The following is a 16,053-nucleotide window of genomic DNA, read 5'->3' on the forward strand; positions in this document are numbered from 1 at the left end:
TTGTGTGCTCCGGTTGTGCACACCCCACCGGTGCTGCATTTGCATGTGACCACACGCTGAATTTACGGTCATTTTTCTGAAACTTCACGCCATCAAGTTTGTCACAAAAAGGTGTCGGTGATATCTTCACGCGTTTCCGGGTTTTGGTGTTGTACCTGTGTCTCTTACTGTTCACTCTGTGTGTCCGCATTTTTCGCGGCTTTTAAGCCAATACCCAATGAACTGAATGGTTTATCTATCGTTTGATGTCCGTTCTGTTCAGAAGCGATTACGTGGGGACGCCTACAGCACCTAAGTTTCAATCGTCATTAGTATTTGGTTAATTACTGCTGCACTCACTAGTAACAGTCGCTTACAGTTTTTGTCAGAATGTGTGCAGTCAGGTAGGGTTCTTCCATTTGTGTCGAACCATTGCGTGGTTTTGATCATTCTTCACGTTGAGTTTACCGACATCCCAAGGTCGATTTGATTTTGACACTGCCAGACAAAATGCACTTTCCCGCCAAAATGGATGGCGACGTACCACAGCAATGTGAATTTGGCGCGCGCCTACGATTCTTCAGATCTCACTCTGCAGTCTATTTATTTACAATTAAATGCGCATATCCCTGTGCAGTGTCTCATGGTCAAAAAATGGTTTTTAGGTTTTTGGACTAGTTCATCAAAGCAATTCCTTAACCTTGGCGAACTAGACAGCGAAGTGCGATCAACGTTTTCGACCCATGCTACATAGCTCAACTCTCCGTGTCACAGCAAGATACCCGTCAGACGCTAAAAGGTTGAAAACGTTCACCTAGGTTGCTTGTAAACATTGGGTTGACCTGAACTCGTTCGCCAAATTGGGACGATCGTACCTGAGTGCCCCAATCGACTCTCTGTTCCTTCTCAGGTCTTGTGCTGCTAGTTTTCCTCTTGCGAACATTTCATTGAAATACGTGAAACCATCCTGCCGTACACGATGAGTGCGTGGGTATTGTTCTCAATACGGATGCTAGCTGCAGTTCGGACACCTGCCCTTCAAGCTTGACAATGAGTTTTCCGTCTGGCGTGTAGTTGCGTTATGACCTTGGCTGGTGGAGTGCAGGTAGGAAGTTCACGGCAACTTGGACTGACGGACCACAAGGCACATGATGAACCTGGTGGTTCTGGGCTGAACTCGTGCCTAGCATGATAAGGTCGCATAGTGTACGTTCTGAATGTCAGAAATAATTAGACGTGTTCAGTTTTGTGTATAAGCGCGCAATGCACTTCCATGTGCGTCGCAGAAGTGAATATCATTGGCGAGTTGTGCGCACGTACTACTGAAAAATCTCATCTAGGATATATCTGGGTATTTCATGATGCCTTTCCCCAAGGTGTGGACGACGAGGGACGAGTTAGTGGCACGTGGAAGACAGAGTGATTGAGAGGCACTTTAGTGTAATTCAGGGTGGAATTATGGACAGCAAGTTGATCGTTGCTTCTGTTTCGGCGAAAAAGACAATCTGAGGGGCGGATGTCGTTCCTGATACTCAAATAGAACAGAGCGGGATATTCAGCACAATTTGTCAGATTGATCGATCAAGATGTATGGCTTTCTTCCTTCGCACCTTTTAATTTGGTTGAGCTCTGTGCTTCGATATGACTTTGGATAGAATGTTGGGTTTGGCCTGTACGACTGAAGGCACTCAGTAATCTTTGTTCAGACGCCGACCGACGAATATTTTTGCTTCCAACCATACACTGATTCTGTGACTTTAAAAGGTCGCACCACTCCTCAGTGAATGTGTCAGTTGACGCAAGTTGCTTTACACATTAGTCCACATTCCTATACTAGCGAACGAGTCATCCCCCCATGCATTTTAGGCGAGGACCTCCTTATGTTTTTGTTCAATAGTGCGGATAAACATCTTGCCTTCTGATATCCCTTATTCTGATATTAAGATAGAAAATTTCGGAGTACTTGCTTTCCGAAGTCTACCGTTGTGATTGATACGTCTTCCTCACCAGTCAAATGTAGCCAATATAGGCCAGGAATATCTGTGTGCACTAATACCACTGTGGCGATCAACTCGTTTTCTAGTACGTCTCAACGCTTAGCTAATATACTTTACACCTGTGCTGATAGAAGCGAGGATAAACTTTTTACCCAATGAATAGATACTTTAACCGAAAGATGGTCATTAATGTTATGGAAATCTCGATATCAATTGTTTTCAACTGGTTCTACGAGAAGTTGCCGTAGAGTTGGGTTGGTCGCCCTCACCAGTCTGGGCAAAAGTAGTTGATGGGGGCGATAGCGTGAAAGTTTCGGAGCTCGAAAACGCTTATTGCAACTGTCAACGATCGATTACTGAGTGGTTAGAATTGGTACGACATTACAATGTCCCATATTGCTTACATCACCTGATCCCTGCGCTTACAACTTAACAGTCATACAGTGCACTCCGTAGTGACCAGTCAGGCTCGTCTTGATTTCTCAGAATTTATGATTGAGCAATCGCTCAGGTGGACAGTGAACCGAAACACACTTCATGCGAAGTCGGCGAAACGGAACAGTTGAGTGCGTTGGGAAGAGGAACTAAAATATCGTCCGCAGCTGGTGGCATGTGTGAGCAGGTTTTCTTTGTACTCTTTCGCAGGCCTCAACAACTGCATGATTGGTTCCGCCCTGCAATGAGGTTCTGCACGGTGCAGTATTCTTTGGCTGGTTCGATTGCAAGGAAGTCGGTTGCACCAGCCGTCCACCGGTTTTTGTGTCTGAGTAATTCTCTGTTGTCACCAGGACACTGATGTGTACCAAACCATTGGGTTGGAATGTAACCGAATGTTAATAGGACAGATGGGTCGGATCCCAACGAGCTATATTGTGCTTCCTGAGACTCATTGGCTAGTTGTAAAGAGTTTGATTGTAATCCCTTGTTTGACCGTTTCATGCTGTTGGCCGCATATACAGCACCAGTACAAAGCAAATTAGTCATGGACTAAGCTCCACTGAATGGGCGTTCTCTCAATCTGATCGACCACTTATCCTCAATTATACTAAGATTTTGGTGATGAAGAGAAGTAAACCAATTGGTAACGTGGTGAATGAATCGGCAACTGATATATTTTCGTCATTTCTGAAACAGTTTAAAGATGAAAATTTCCATAGGAGCTCCATTTTATTTGCAACATGCAAGGAGAATCCTAAGGTACAAATTTCGAGGTCTGTAGCACAGATAAACCATCCACTGCTTTGCCGAATCGATTTGGAAGAATGCTCTCCTCAGTCCTCATTATAACAGCAAGGAGAATAACAAGCCACTCGATCTACACTCCCCCCTTCCTGTAACACACATCCCACCTTTTTAACAGCCAATAACGCTCCGGTCTGTAACCATCTTCAGATTGCTGATACGGATGTTGTTCATGCGGGTCCAGCATACGTCCGCCACTTGCTTCAGGATTTCCTCAATCAGGGTACCACGCAAGTGTCTCTCGGAGTGCGATTCTCCACCGTGGCACCGACATCCGAAGAAGTCAACAACAAGAGCACAACGGTTGCCGAAGTTGAACGACGTAGTAGCCTCGCCGACCGATCTCACGTGAGTCCCACCACTTCCATTCTTGGGTGATCGCATCACTTGAGTGCCCGTTCGTGTAGTTGTCTTTTTTACACGTGATTTTCAGTATCATCACATGGTTGCTGTCTTAATTGTCAGAAAACAACCCGGGTCTTTTGCCACTTTCTCTTTGGATCTTGTGACGTGCTTGTCCTATCCTACTCGCATATGCCTTAACATTTATCAGGTCGAGTAAAAGTTGCGAATGTTTTAACGTAAGTGTTTCAACGAATCTACCACGCTCACTTCGTGGCGTATATCACTTGCTTCACATTTACGAACATTCAGTTCAGTTCGTTTTGACAACGTGGGTTTTATTGCACGTACGCGGCGTTGAGTCACTCCAGCTGATGACAGTGTATATTGCAGGACGAACAGAAAAACAGATAAATGGGAGAGGAATAGCGGGTTAGTAATTAAGAACCAGAGCATAAATATAGTATTACTTCATCTCTGGTACCCCAGCCTCGAAGGTGACGTGAACAAGCACGGCCAAGGCCCTATGTTACTTTTCATGCTTCGTCTCTAGAGTATATTTTGTCTACCTTGTAGTCTCTTCCAGTAGAACCTCCCCAAACAAACACGACCCGCAAAGACAGTCAGACGAGATCGTATTGACATTGGGGAGTAATTACAGTTAAAGCCGACAAATTGAAGTGACTCGCCACTACTTCTACTTTGCACTAGCGGATGTTACTACCCGGGTGTTCAGGTCGAAGAAGGAAAATTGTTTGAGTGAGCCTACTCGGAGCCCGATTCGCATTACCGTGGGAGCGGACAGGGCTTCGTTCTGGCTCCTTGCTAGTAACCTCTGGCTCCACACTATCCTGCGATGTAACGCATTTTAGTTTTCTTGTGGTACCCTATCCGAAGCCAATGACTTGAGAGTTTGAACAATTGACTGCAGGGGATTGGTCTGATCCGAAGGTGCGGAGAATATGGCATGACTGTCCGGTTCTTTTGAGCAGCACCAATTTGTTCATTAGTCCGACAGTATCGACTGATTTGTCAGTGGTCATGGCGATCGGAGTGTCATTTGAGGTGCCGACAACCATTGCGGACGCTCACTGCATTCTTCGTTCACACGTCCATCAATGTGCGGCAGCCAGAGTGACCCTTTGACTGACCGTGATCTCGGAACCACCAGTCTGCCGATCAACTTGTGCGGTTGATAAATTTGACTTCGGATGTGACGTTTGGTCCAACCAACTGTGGACTGTTTTAGGCGATCATCTGACTACTGGTGGCTAGTCAAATAAACCAAACGCCACACGTGAAGATAGTCAAATCCGCTTTGTATGCCAGCCGCGATGGTTTGATATCAGGATGTTGACTATTTCAGACAACCTCTCTGGATAGATAACTACTGGCCTGTTAACCTGGTTGAACAACCGAACATTCACCCTCGCCATTCACTGCCACGAAAAATCCTTCGGTAGCGGATAGTGGGAGCATTTAGATGATCTTCGGAACGGTCGGATCAGTTTCTACGGGCGCCGTCCTGTAACCTGGGCGACTTCTCTTGTCACGCCTTACATCACTGTATTCCTGGCAATAACCTTTACTGAGCAGGTTGCTGTTGGTTGTGCATGAGCTTTGTTTAAATCGGGTATACTTTGGGTTATTTCATCTAACCACTCGTCTGTTTTGCAATCTGTTTAGTGAAATAATCGTTGTTTTTTTTCGTTCGCCAGTCGCTTGCACCCGGAGACAGACGATTCAGCAAAGGTATTGACGAACTGGATCGGGAAGATTCTCCCTCAAGCTTCAGCCAAGTTGAAGCGCCAGAGCCGTTGGTGCGTTTGAGTTCACCTCTAAACCTTTACTTTTTCGCTCCCACCCGCACCACGTGTTAGGTTGCTCCATTCAACAGCTTACGCAAATTGGGAAATCTCCGACCAAACCTCAGTGCAACCAACCTTAGTCTACAACAAAATGATCGGATCGTTTCGCATTCACGTGTCACTGGTCAATTTTACGCAAGGCCATCCCCGCTATTGTGTTGTCAGTGGGTTGCCTAGCCGGGTGCACCTCACCCTCGTTTCCACTCGGTGGTCGAACCAGTGGGTGGCGTGGCACCTGTTCAATGTGCACTGCTGAACCAGTAATAGTTCGAACATTTAGATGCTGATGAATAGTCAGTATATGATTTCGGTCAAGCCAAACGTCGGATGGTACCGCCATTTGGATTGATACGGTATTTACTAATTCTGATATGAAACGCGAGGACCTATGAAAGGATAATTTGTAAACAACAAACACGGCTTGTGAGGTCTTTGAAGACACTTCGAAAACCTACTACTGTAACGATGGTACTCCGCAGCGAAGGTCTTCTTCCTTTGACTATTAGTGCCAGTTTCAGCCTTCTTAGTTCTCATTGACTGGTGGGTGTGGTCTCCATGTCTGCTTCAGTCTTATTTCCCACTCGCACACCAAATTATACGTAAGCGGGGTTATACGCAAATGAATTTAGTGTCTAGGAGTTTTCGTCAACTTTATAAGTAGTGTTTTGGATAGGAAATCATTCATTCCAACCGTAACACATACGGCTTATGCGCAGCACATTTAGTTGAATAGTACCATAAGCGTTAGGCCCCATTGAGTATCGCTGTGTAAGCTCACTGCGTGGGTTTATTTCTAGTAAACATGTGTTCAGTTGTCGCCACAGAGGTCCTACTTCCATTCCTCGTTACTCCTACCGGCCGTTTATTTTATGCCTCTTTTGGTCCCACCCTTACTCATTTTCTTGATTTCCCACGTTTTAACCTTATTCTACCCTTCTTCAATTTGAGGGGTTACCCTGAAACACATTCAACTCTGACGTTCTCTCTTGACTGGAGTTCAGATAGGGCTTTGGTGGGACAATCTAATGGACCTTTGTGATGCATTCGACGCCCTACCCTTCTCTACATGATCTCTTTGGGTTAAACGTTACTGAGCGGCGGCAGCATCATTTGTAGCACCTAAATGTTCACAGAGACAGCTCTAGTGGTTAGAGCGCGAATTTGCTGACCGAAAGGTCCATGGTTCGAAGTCGACTTCTGCCTCTCGACTTCCCCTGTATGGGCTTGAGCAACCCGGTACTATCCCAGACCTCGTGTTTCCTTCGGGTGGCATGGCAGCTAGGCACCGGAAGGGTGTTACAGCAGAATGATGCTCGCAGACTAGCTATTTGTTACTTCACCAGCATCCTGTATAGATCAGGAGAGCCATAATCAAAATTCTGCCCTTTGAATATCGACATCTCGTTCTATGTTCGAGCTCATATTTTTTGTTCAACAGTGTCTTTTTCTAATGGCGTGCATGTATGCATGTATTAATATGCATTGTTCCTAAGGATTAGCTCACTCTAGTGCAGTCTGAGTTTGAGCCTGATAAGTTGCACTAACGCATTACTACCAGCTAATTCGGTTATTCTACTGAACTAAGATAGTCGATTATAGCATGACCAAAGGGACGTGCAATTCAGTTCAAGTTAGGTGCACTAACGCCGTCCGCACTAGTGTCCGCCCAAAAACCACACCTATAAAACCATAAACATACTTGACTTTATCAAATGTTCAGTGACACTTTGCGGATACTGTCCGCGGCATTCTTTCAGTTCGTCAGATCAACTCTCCGTGGCACCTTTTTTCTCGTCAACCGTATTTCGTACGGTTTTTTACTTCGCGCTAACCCAAACCAGTTCGGTGGTCGTTAGCCGACTGATAAGTGCGTGCAAACTTGTTTCGCGCGATGATATAACGTTTGTTTATCTTGAATTCGAGATTCTGACACGTCAGTGTTAAATTCGTGCGGTGAGGTTTTTCTCAAGTTTCTGATTGTCTGAGTGCAATCAAATAAATTTTACCGCCTAATCGGCAGCTCGCTAACAACAGGACAAACTGGTTTCCTGCTATGACAGCTTGATCGATTCAATTTTCGATCAACTGTCTTGTCTCTGGAACTCAGTATGAGTGACGAACCAGTTACACAGCACTTCGCTGACGTTGCCACGCAATTGGGTTACAGGGGAGGGGGGTCTCATCGTCGAAGTCATTTTGAAGAAATAGCAAAATGCATATAGAAACGCAATAGTAGTGTGGGGTGGTGCACATCAACTTGGCATTTTGTGGAGTTGAATATCAAGACCGAAAAAGGCTGGGGAGCCCGAGATGAAAGTTGTGTTGGAGAAGGACAAGGTAAATGGTTCGTATCTGTGATGAAATATTTAAACTTTAGTAGAGGAGGCTGAATTTACTTGGGGTGAGTGGTTCGATGAGAACTACTGCTCTGCTAGAACACTAACAGTTCGCCGTTCATTTGATCGACGAGAGGCGCAATAGCCTCATGCGGAACATATTCAGCTACCCACCAAGTGAGTTTGTGTTCTTGAAGATGGCCGTCCCTCTATACTTTCACACCTGTGACAAAGCAGCCCATACTGTAGCTGTTTTGCGTAGAGCATACTCTGAGTAATGACATTAATCCTAGTCATCGTAATCGAGCAGTATTCAGTGCAAGACAGGACACTGATCCGTTCCCTCCGTGTATCCCAGTATCGATATGATAGAAAGAATAGACAGATTGTTTCTCTCCTCTGCTTCGAATCCTGCTATTCTTCTGAGCTCACTGGTAATTCGGTGGGACGTGCCTCTATTCTGTGGGCATCGTGACCGCACATTTAGTTTCACCGCGATTTTCGAACTTCATTCGTCAGGTATTCTGTGTAGCAGATTCGATTCCTTTTTTTCACTTCAAACAGTCATATTTCACATGGTTTAACCAGATTCTTCTATCACGTCTCTAAATATGCTATCAGTTGTATAGTACCAACCACTTTTTATGGGTTGACATATCAGTGTCCAAGTGTAAACAGAGCTGAGCAGTGTTTGTCACTCAAAGCATATGTGCTAGCTGCAGTTACGTTTTTCCAAACTATCAGAAGTTTCCCTGTCTCTTCAATCCCTCACTTTATTGCAACTGTCTCCTGCAGGGGATGAGGTCACTTCAATAAGGCTTGCCGGTTGCGATCCGAGATACGAACGACGAACATATTAAACCCTTCGTATGTAGAATCGTCTCACATCGGCTCTGACGAGGTGTTGAGCTGACTAGTCAAGTGAAATCACCAGTAGACCGAACCGATGAAGTTGGTGTCCTTTCTACCTCGCTTCATCGCTGCACACACTAAACGCATATAGGCGTCATCCTTCCAATAACATAAAATGTAGACCTGAATGTGTTGTATGCGCATTAATGTTGCAACAGTAGTGAAACCATCTTTGAGTAGTTTCGAAACCCGTTCATTCCCAGCTGTTTGTTACCCTTGATAAACTTCCTCCGATTATTTATTTCGTTCGAACATGCTAACAGCAACTTTTCGCTGTCTTCTATGGTTTCTCTCAGTGCTTTTCGTTACCCTCCCTCCACCCACTTTCATGATAGAGTGAAATGGATTCACGTGATGAACTTAACGTTCTGTCACGCTCCATCGAATCTCCTGTTCATCGAATCGGCACTACCGCGGATAGTGGTGTTGGTCAGCAGGATGACGATGATATTGTCCCCTTATCGTCACTTGCCTGTCCAGTCCTGCCGGATGAGTCAGTTGCGAGCGAGTCTTTGACGGTGAAGTCAGCTGATAAATCAGCGACTGATATGAACGGGACAGTCAACGCTTTCCGGGTCGGAGCCGGACTTCCACCAGCCCCACCAACTCGACGTTTCTCCAGGGAGACTGCACCGTTTTCAGTTGAGGATTCCATCAGCAACCTCCCAGTCATTACAAGTACGTGTTTGAGCAACCGTCTGCACGTATCATGTGTATTTACTGTTGTCACAATCTATTTAGATCTATACATGCAACTTTATCCGCTTTCATTCGAAATAGGGCCTACTCAGTAAAGTCCGCCTCGTTCCACATGGTTACATCCTTTGCGCATCCTTACTTCACCTCCTTTGTCCTTCGCAAAATCTTGTATGTTAAAATCCCTCACAAGACTCCTCTCAGAAAAGATACTTCTCTTGTTCAGACAATATGAACTGTCTAATTTTTGAAAATAAGTACCTGGCATCCTTTTTTCAGGCCAATCAAGGTCATTCTTTTCTAAATTGCGGCTGAAATAGAATGTCGAAGTATCGATACCAAATATAACTGAATAGTAACTCGTTTCATTTTAAGTTAAACTAAGGTGACGTATGTCACTAACCCGGACGAAACGCGCACACGTTTTGCAGTCTTTCCAGTAAAAAATGACGTGTATATCAACAACAGAACAAACGCTCATTCGCACACTACCGGTCATAAGGGACACTTCCCGTATGTGGATTAATTTTGTCTCAGAGAGACGTAAAACCGTCTATTTCGGCTCTGTACGGCTACGGGGAACGAATCACATCATCCAGCTGGTCATATATTGCATTACACATTCACCAAAATCGCTCACACAACTGGTTGACGGGATGCTGATTAAGCTCCGTAGGCTTTCGCACCGGATATCCTTACCATATGTGAGCTGGAAGTTTGTGATAAACGTCGTGAACGTTGAAGGCAGGTCATGACATTCAAAGGACATCCGGACCCATGACGTTCGAATTATGAAGTCCGACTTACACTTGGTTCAGATGTGTGATAACCATTCTGAACAGTTCCTTCCGCTCGGCATGACTGTAGCATCATCAGCCTCATCACCAACAATAAGACATCAGTCTTCAACACCTATGCTTCGCTGCCGTACAACCATGATGTATTTGAAAGCCTCATTTTGAGGAAAAGTATAAAGGTGGACGGGTAAGGGACTTAGTCCTAGCTTACTACAATCATTCCGAGGTGCCAACAACCCCAGACACTCAGTCGGACAGTCTGGATAGAAACTGACGACAAGAACGCCACTGACATTGGTTTGCAGCCGAATCTTGCAGCGTCTCCAACCAGGCGCATTGGGAATCACGCGATCCCCATCCTGGAAGGCGAACAGCACCGACAACATCCAAACGTTTCGTAATCTCCTTCATACCCCTCTGCCAGGCCAAGGGTTGGCCACCTCTCTGCTTCCGCAACTTCGAACTGGGTACGGAAAATAGCACTCTCTTCTGGAAACGATGATTCGGCATGTGCAATGCATAGCCTAGTCAGCAGCTCCTGGTGCTGGACACGTTCTTCGATGGAATTTGCCGTTGCACAACCGGGAACTCGCTTTCTAATTTCCCCGTTATAGATTCTCCGATACCAAACTACACAAGCTATGGTTCTGAAGAAACGGTTGTGAGAAACCTGTGGAAGTCTCAGTTCCACTGCTCGCAAAGGTCACGTCAGCAGCTCTTTGAGCAGTAGGGTTTTGATGGCCTTCCAGTGTTCCTTTCAATATCTTGTTGCTCACATTGTGTGCGGATGAGTTCTGAAGGGGTCTCTGTATACTCTCATAGCCTCGGAAGTCTGAGGATACAAAGAACTTATATTAACAAACTACTTCAGAGATCGGTGACTAGCCTGTTAAACAGATATAAAAGCTCTTACGAAAATTCAAGGTATGTCCTTTTGACTCACCTTCCAGAATATAGTTCGTTTGATTCTACCTGTGTCTGTCTACAGACTGCAAGATACTACTATTATTTGAAACCAGTGGTGCCCGTGATCCCAGTTTGTATACAGTTCTTCTGGATAGATGTTTAGAGATGTTTAGGTATCCTGGAGTACTTGTATGGTTCTAGTAGCGTTCATTCCCTCTCCTTTTCGTTATTTTTTCACGGTCAACCGTAATTACATAATCCTGGGGCAACATTTTTGGCAACGGTATTGTTCTTGGTTGTGTCTGAGGTGTCTGCGTCCTAACGAAATAACGAGATGCTCATTTACTTGTCCATTGCACGTACCGTATCGACAATTCTCTGATACATACATACCATCCAGCAAATCGTCACGCATTCAATACGATTAGGGGAACTGTGAATTCAAGTGAGTTAGATTTCATTGTATCGAGATAAGTACACTTTTCTTGACACGACCTACTACTACTACCAAACTGCTCAGCTCAGGGGAATTTCTGCCCGTTATGTGGGGATTGAAATCTTTTGGAGTACCGAAAATGTCAAGGATTCGTGGACTCAAACAAAATTCAGCGTCGTTTGCGGTGTGTGCTTCAATAAAGTCTGATCGCATAAACTGTGAGGTTTGCTCTGAGGCTTTGTCGTTCGTCCATGCCAGACAATACCGTTTTCTTTTATCAGAGGTAACGAACTATTCATTCATTTTCTTCGCTGTGTGAGGTTTGGTCCAAAACATGGTTGATTAGAATGCGTACCTTTCGCAGATGCGGTCAGATTCCTTCAGAGTTAACGAACTATTCATTCATTTTCTTCGCTCTGTGGGGTTTGGTCCAAAACATGGTTGATTAGAACGCGTACCTTTCGCAGATGCGGTCAGATTCCCAGGTGAAATGGTTACAGTTTGAGTGCTACCTATCTGGATGTTTTCTGCCCGATTATTGAAAGATTTCATTAGTACGGAAGATCCATGTTACTTGAAAAAAATTGAATCGCGAAAGTTGTTTTCTTCAACATGATGTTTCTTAAATGGGTGTCCAGAAGTCATTCACTAAATTTTATGATTTATTTTTCCGTTTTTTTATGTACTGGCAAGTTTCCTGCGCGAGTAGCTTCGAACGGCGTTTTTCGGTAATTCCTCCTTGCTGGGCTCGACTTTCATTGAACCGGGACACTAGGCACTCTTTGTGACAGAATCTATCATATTCTCAATCTAATGCCCTCACTACCGTTTATTCTTTCTCAAATCATAGAAGACCCTGTCTCATTGTATGAACGCGACGAACCTGCTGGAGATAAGGTCATTCCGGTAGAAATCGAACTTCCTTGGCCCCTGGTTAACGGTTCGGGTGATATGCCGTCGCCCAAGTTTGAAAGTCTCGGGATCCATCTAGTCGGAAGTATCCATCCAAACTTGAACGCAACTTATGTGGCGGGCTTAACTCCGGGATCTGTCGCTGCGCAGTCTGGCACTTTGCAAGTCGGAGACGAAGTCGTGCAAGTGAGGCTCTTTCTCACTTGCTTTGGCTATTTGTTTTTACTCTATTCTCACTTTTCGACGAATCATTCTTTGTCGGTTCCCCGTTCCATATTTTATTATAGGTCGGACAAAATAGTGTGGTTGATTTGGGTCGGCTAATGGTTGGTCGCTGCATTACCCGTGCCGTGTATCAGAGTATCAAACGAGCAGCTGCGGAACAGGATCCGGTCACACCAACCGTCTTTCTGGTTGTTCGCCGAAATCCTAACAACATGAAACTCATGGCCTCCATAACATCTCCCGATCGGTCTACTCCAGAGCATCCGTTCGGGCTGACCAATGGACTTAGTCTAGATCATCCAGAGGAGCGAACGCAAAGTTCTTTCCATCTCGGTTCAGGTGACGAATCGGAACTATTGGTACGTTTACTTCACCTTGCGAGAATTTCGTCTGCTCCGCGCAAGGTAACTAACTTCTCTGTCTGTTCTTTTTGTTGTCAGACTCCCCCTGTTAGTACCATTCCTTTAACGTCAAGCGTCAACCACCTACCTGTTTCGCAAGACTTGCTGGTCCAGGTTCATGCTTTATTGGACGAATCGCCCGATCTCTATGACATCTTTGATACGGAGATTCAACGAGTAAGTGCCTGCCCACAATTGAACCTCGTTTGAAGCCTAACATGTGACGATATCACTTTGGCCCACCCCCACAATTGCACCTCGTTTGAAGCCTAACATGTGACGATATCACTTTGGATTCTTTCGGCATTTCTTACTGTCTGACAGCAGAGTACACGTGTTGTGAAGCTTACATTAGCCTGTTCATAATATCTCTGTGTAAGTCACGTAATACCTAACATGATTTGAACCTATGAATAACGATTCTTTGCAGCGGAAGCTGAGAGCTAATCACTGGCAGCCACACTGATGGTGTTTCTTATCCATGACGCTACATAACGGGTATCTCAATAAACCGGAAAGTGAACGGGTAAATTGGACATTCTAGGTTGCCAGTTTGCTACAGTTGTGTAGTACCCAAGCCTTCAAGCATGTACACTATTACATTACTGATAGGCAGAACCTTATCGCGCAAACCCAACCTACTGGAGCAACTGTATAATCGCCTTACACCTGTGACCAGTTGTGCAACAAAAGTGCGGCAATCCCCTCGGTGAGAAAACTTCTAAAGTCCAGCAAGCTTTCGGTCTCTGTGGAAGAGGTCAATTCATGTGCAACTATGTAACGATCTATTTTGTATTCAAGTCGCTCTTATCGTTGTTTACACCAGCTACACGCCAACAACAAATCAGGATGAAACGGATACCTGGTTGGTAGCTGCCTTTCAACTCAGTTCGCTTCAATTGCAGGATAAAATCTGCATTGAAGTTATGGAAGAGTCGGACATCCATCGCTCTGATTAGACAACATGATAGCGGATTACTTAGGAGTAGATCTCAGCGCTTCCAAATCAGAAGCAGTTCTACAGGCCCAACATTGGATAGAATTTATTGCGTTACTTATAAACATATCTGTAACCTTGTAGTTCTTTCTTACTGCATGTTAAGAAATACGCTGGTGGGCAACAAGTCAGGGTCCACTCTAGGGTTTGCACGTTCATGTTGGAATAGCCAGGCCTATGTATTTCTCCTTAGTGGTATAAAGCACGTTGTGCACATAGAGTTGGAATACTAAGTAATTTGTGCCGCTCTTTGCATCGAATTCTTTGATCTTTGAAAAAATTGTATCGTCCGTCTTTCTTAACGAACAACCAGAATAGCAACGGATATGGAATTTTCATTGTGAATTATGGACCACAAGACAAGCCCGGTGTGTTCGTGTCCGATTTGGCTCCAAACGGTGCGGCTGCTCAGGTAACTATTTTTCCGACCCATTTCCTGTCATGTCTGGTGTAAACTGTATAAGACTTTGATACGTTACCAGTGGAGGCCGGCCTTTCATCTTGATTTCCATTTGGACGTGTAACATCAAATTTCACCCAAGTCATTCTCTGCTTACATCTTAGCATGGTGAACTGTGCCCCAACGATCGGATACTGGCTGTGAATGGTCAGATCCAAACCGATTACGACTCAACGCTGTCCTTGATGAAACAGTCCACCACACGTGTTCGTCTGACAATTGCACGCCGAAAACCGGCCACACAATCACCTAGCAAGGCCGTCACCAAACCCGTGGCCACATCGTCACCAGCTCCAAGTGCTTTGACGAACGTACCTCTGGAGCGCCCCAAACCACCACCCATCATACCTGGCAGAGAGACCCTTGTTGAACTCACTCGTCATTCAGGAAGCTCTTGGGGCTTTTCGGTGGTCGGTGGGAAGGACACTGTGTTGGTAGGTTAACAAAAATTGTAAATCGCTCTTATTGTTCCTATGACACCCTAAGTTTACCGTTGGTCTCTAAGACCTGTTTAATTATGTTTGTCTACTGATTATGTCGCTAGTAATATCGATCGAAAACAGTTATCTCAGTGCAGAAAACGCCAGGACGTCTGTTCTGTGCATCTAGTAGTCCACGGATTTGTAGAAACAAGGCGTACACTGACGAATTTGAGACAAAATGGTTTGCAGCGTAGTGTACTACTTTTCTCGAGCAGGTTCAGCTGGTCAAACTAATTGCTGTTTAAGTTATGTTTCCGAGTCCGACCCGCAAAGTCATTATCGGGCTCCCCTAGCACTTTTAGTCAACCACTTGTGGCTTCTGGCGTAACATGGAGCTGGTTCGAATCTTCCTAGATCTTCCAGGTCTGTTGATGTAGTTTGACTTCACTTATGGAATGAAAACAGTCAAACTTTCGAAATCTGACTCCCGACATACTCATTAAATACCGCTTCTAAGAAGGCTTGTTTTTTTTTTGTTACTATGCCGGAATACATCCTCCGGAGATTTTGTCGTGTTTATTTTCATTCGTTTGATTTTAGTGAAGAAAGTGTAGGAGAAAGTCCTAGTTCTCAATAATGAAGCCGACAACCATTACACAGGTTCATCATGCCGCTCCAGTATGTGCTAACCAAAACTTGCGTTATTATTGAACAGATGGAGTTTTCACTTCAGAGAAAATGGAAACTTCTAGCTCGCTTTTACAAAATCGTTTAGACCACGAGGGTATCTATGCAAATTTATTGCCTCAATGTAGAATTCAGTAGTTATTGATCGTCCTCTGTCACAGACACGTCCATCTCGGATACATCTTGAAATCCCAAGAGGTGTTTCCTCTAACAGGGTCGCTTTAATAAAACCAGCTGTTCAGCCCTGAGTACTGTCTTCTTGTTATTATGCTTTGGAAGTACAATTTGAAGATCTTCTATGAACTAACTCTGCAGACAGCTGTTTTTCAACCAAAGGATGCGCTTTTTGTCTCTGACTTTCGTTTGAGAGTTCCCGTAATTACCTTCTGTATTGTTAACTGAGACAAACAGGTGTGCCCAACTTCTCTAGCGTCAAGT

The 16,053-nt window shown here is 44.8% G+C and overlaps 1 protein-coding gene across 1 annotated transcript in view; it reads left to right on the forward strand.

The window, feature by feature from the left end:
- Window positions 1-16,053, forward strand: part of T265_04658 (hypothetical protein) — a gene marked incomplete at both ends in the record, with an annotated part of 70,512 nt that overhangs the window by 41,493 nt on the left and 12,966 nt on the right. The window contains 8 exons of the mRNA XM_009169449.1: window positions 3,369-3,566; window positions 5,279-5,380; window positions 9,012-9,354; window positions 12,362-12,609; window positions 12,711-13,007; window positions 13,089-13,226; window positions 14,360-14,458; window positions 14,611-14,940. Coding sequence (XP_009167713.1) covers window positions 3,369-3,566; window positions 5,279-5,380; window positions 9,012-9,354; window positions 12,362-12,609; window positions 12,711-13,007; window positions 13,089-13,226; window positions 14,360-14,458; window positions 14,611-14,940 — 1,755 coding nt within the window. The remainder of the gene's footprint in view (window positions 1-3,368; window positions 3,567-5,278; window positions 5,381-9,011; window positions 9,355-12,361; window positions 12,610-12,710; window positions 13,008-13,088; window positions 13,227-14,359; window positions 14,459-14,610; window positions 14,941-16,053) is intronic.

This window comes from Opisthorchis viverrini (genome assembly GCF_000715545.1).
Source record: "Opisthorchis viverrini unplaced genomic scaffold opera_v5_80, whole genome shotgun sequence".
Taxonomy (NCBI): domain Eukaryota; kingdom Metazoa; phylum Platyhelminthes; class Trematoda; order Opisthorchiida; family Opisthorchiidae; genus Opisthorchis; species Opisthorchis viverrini.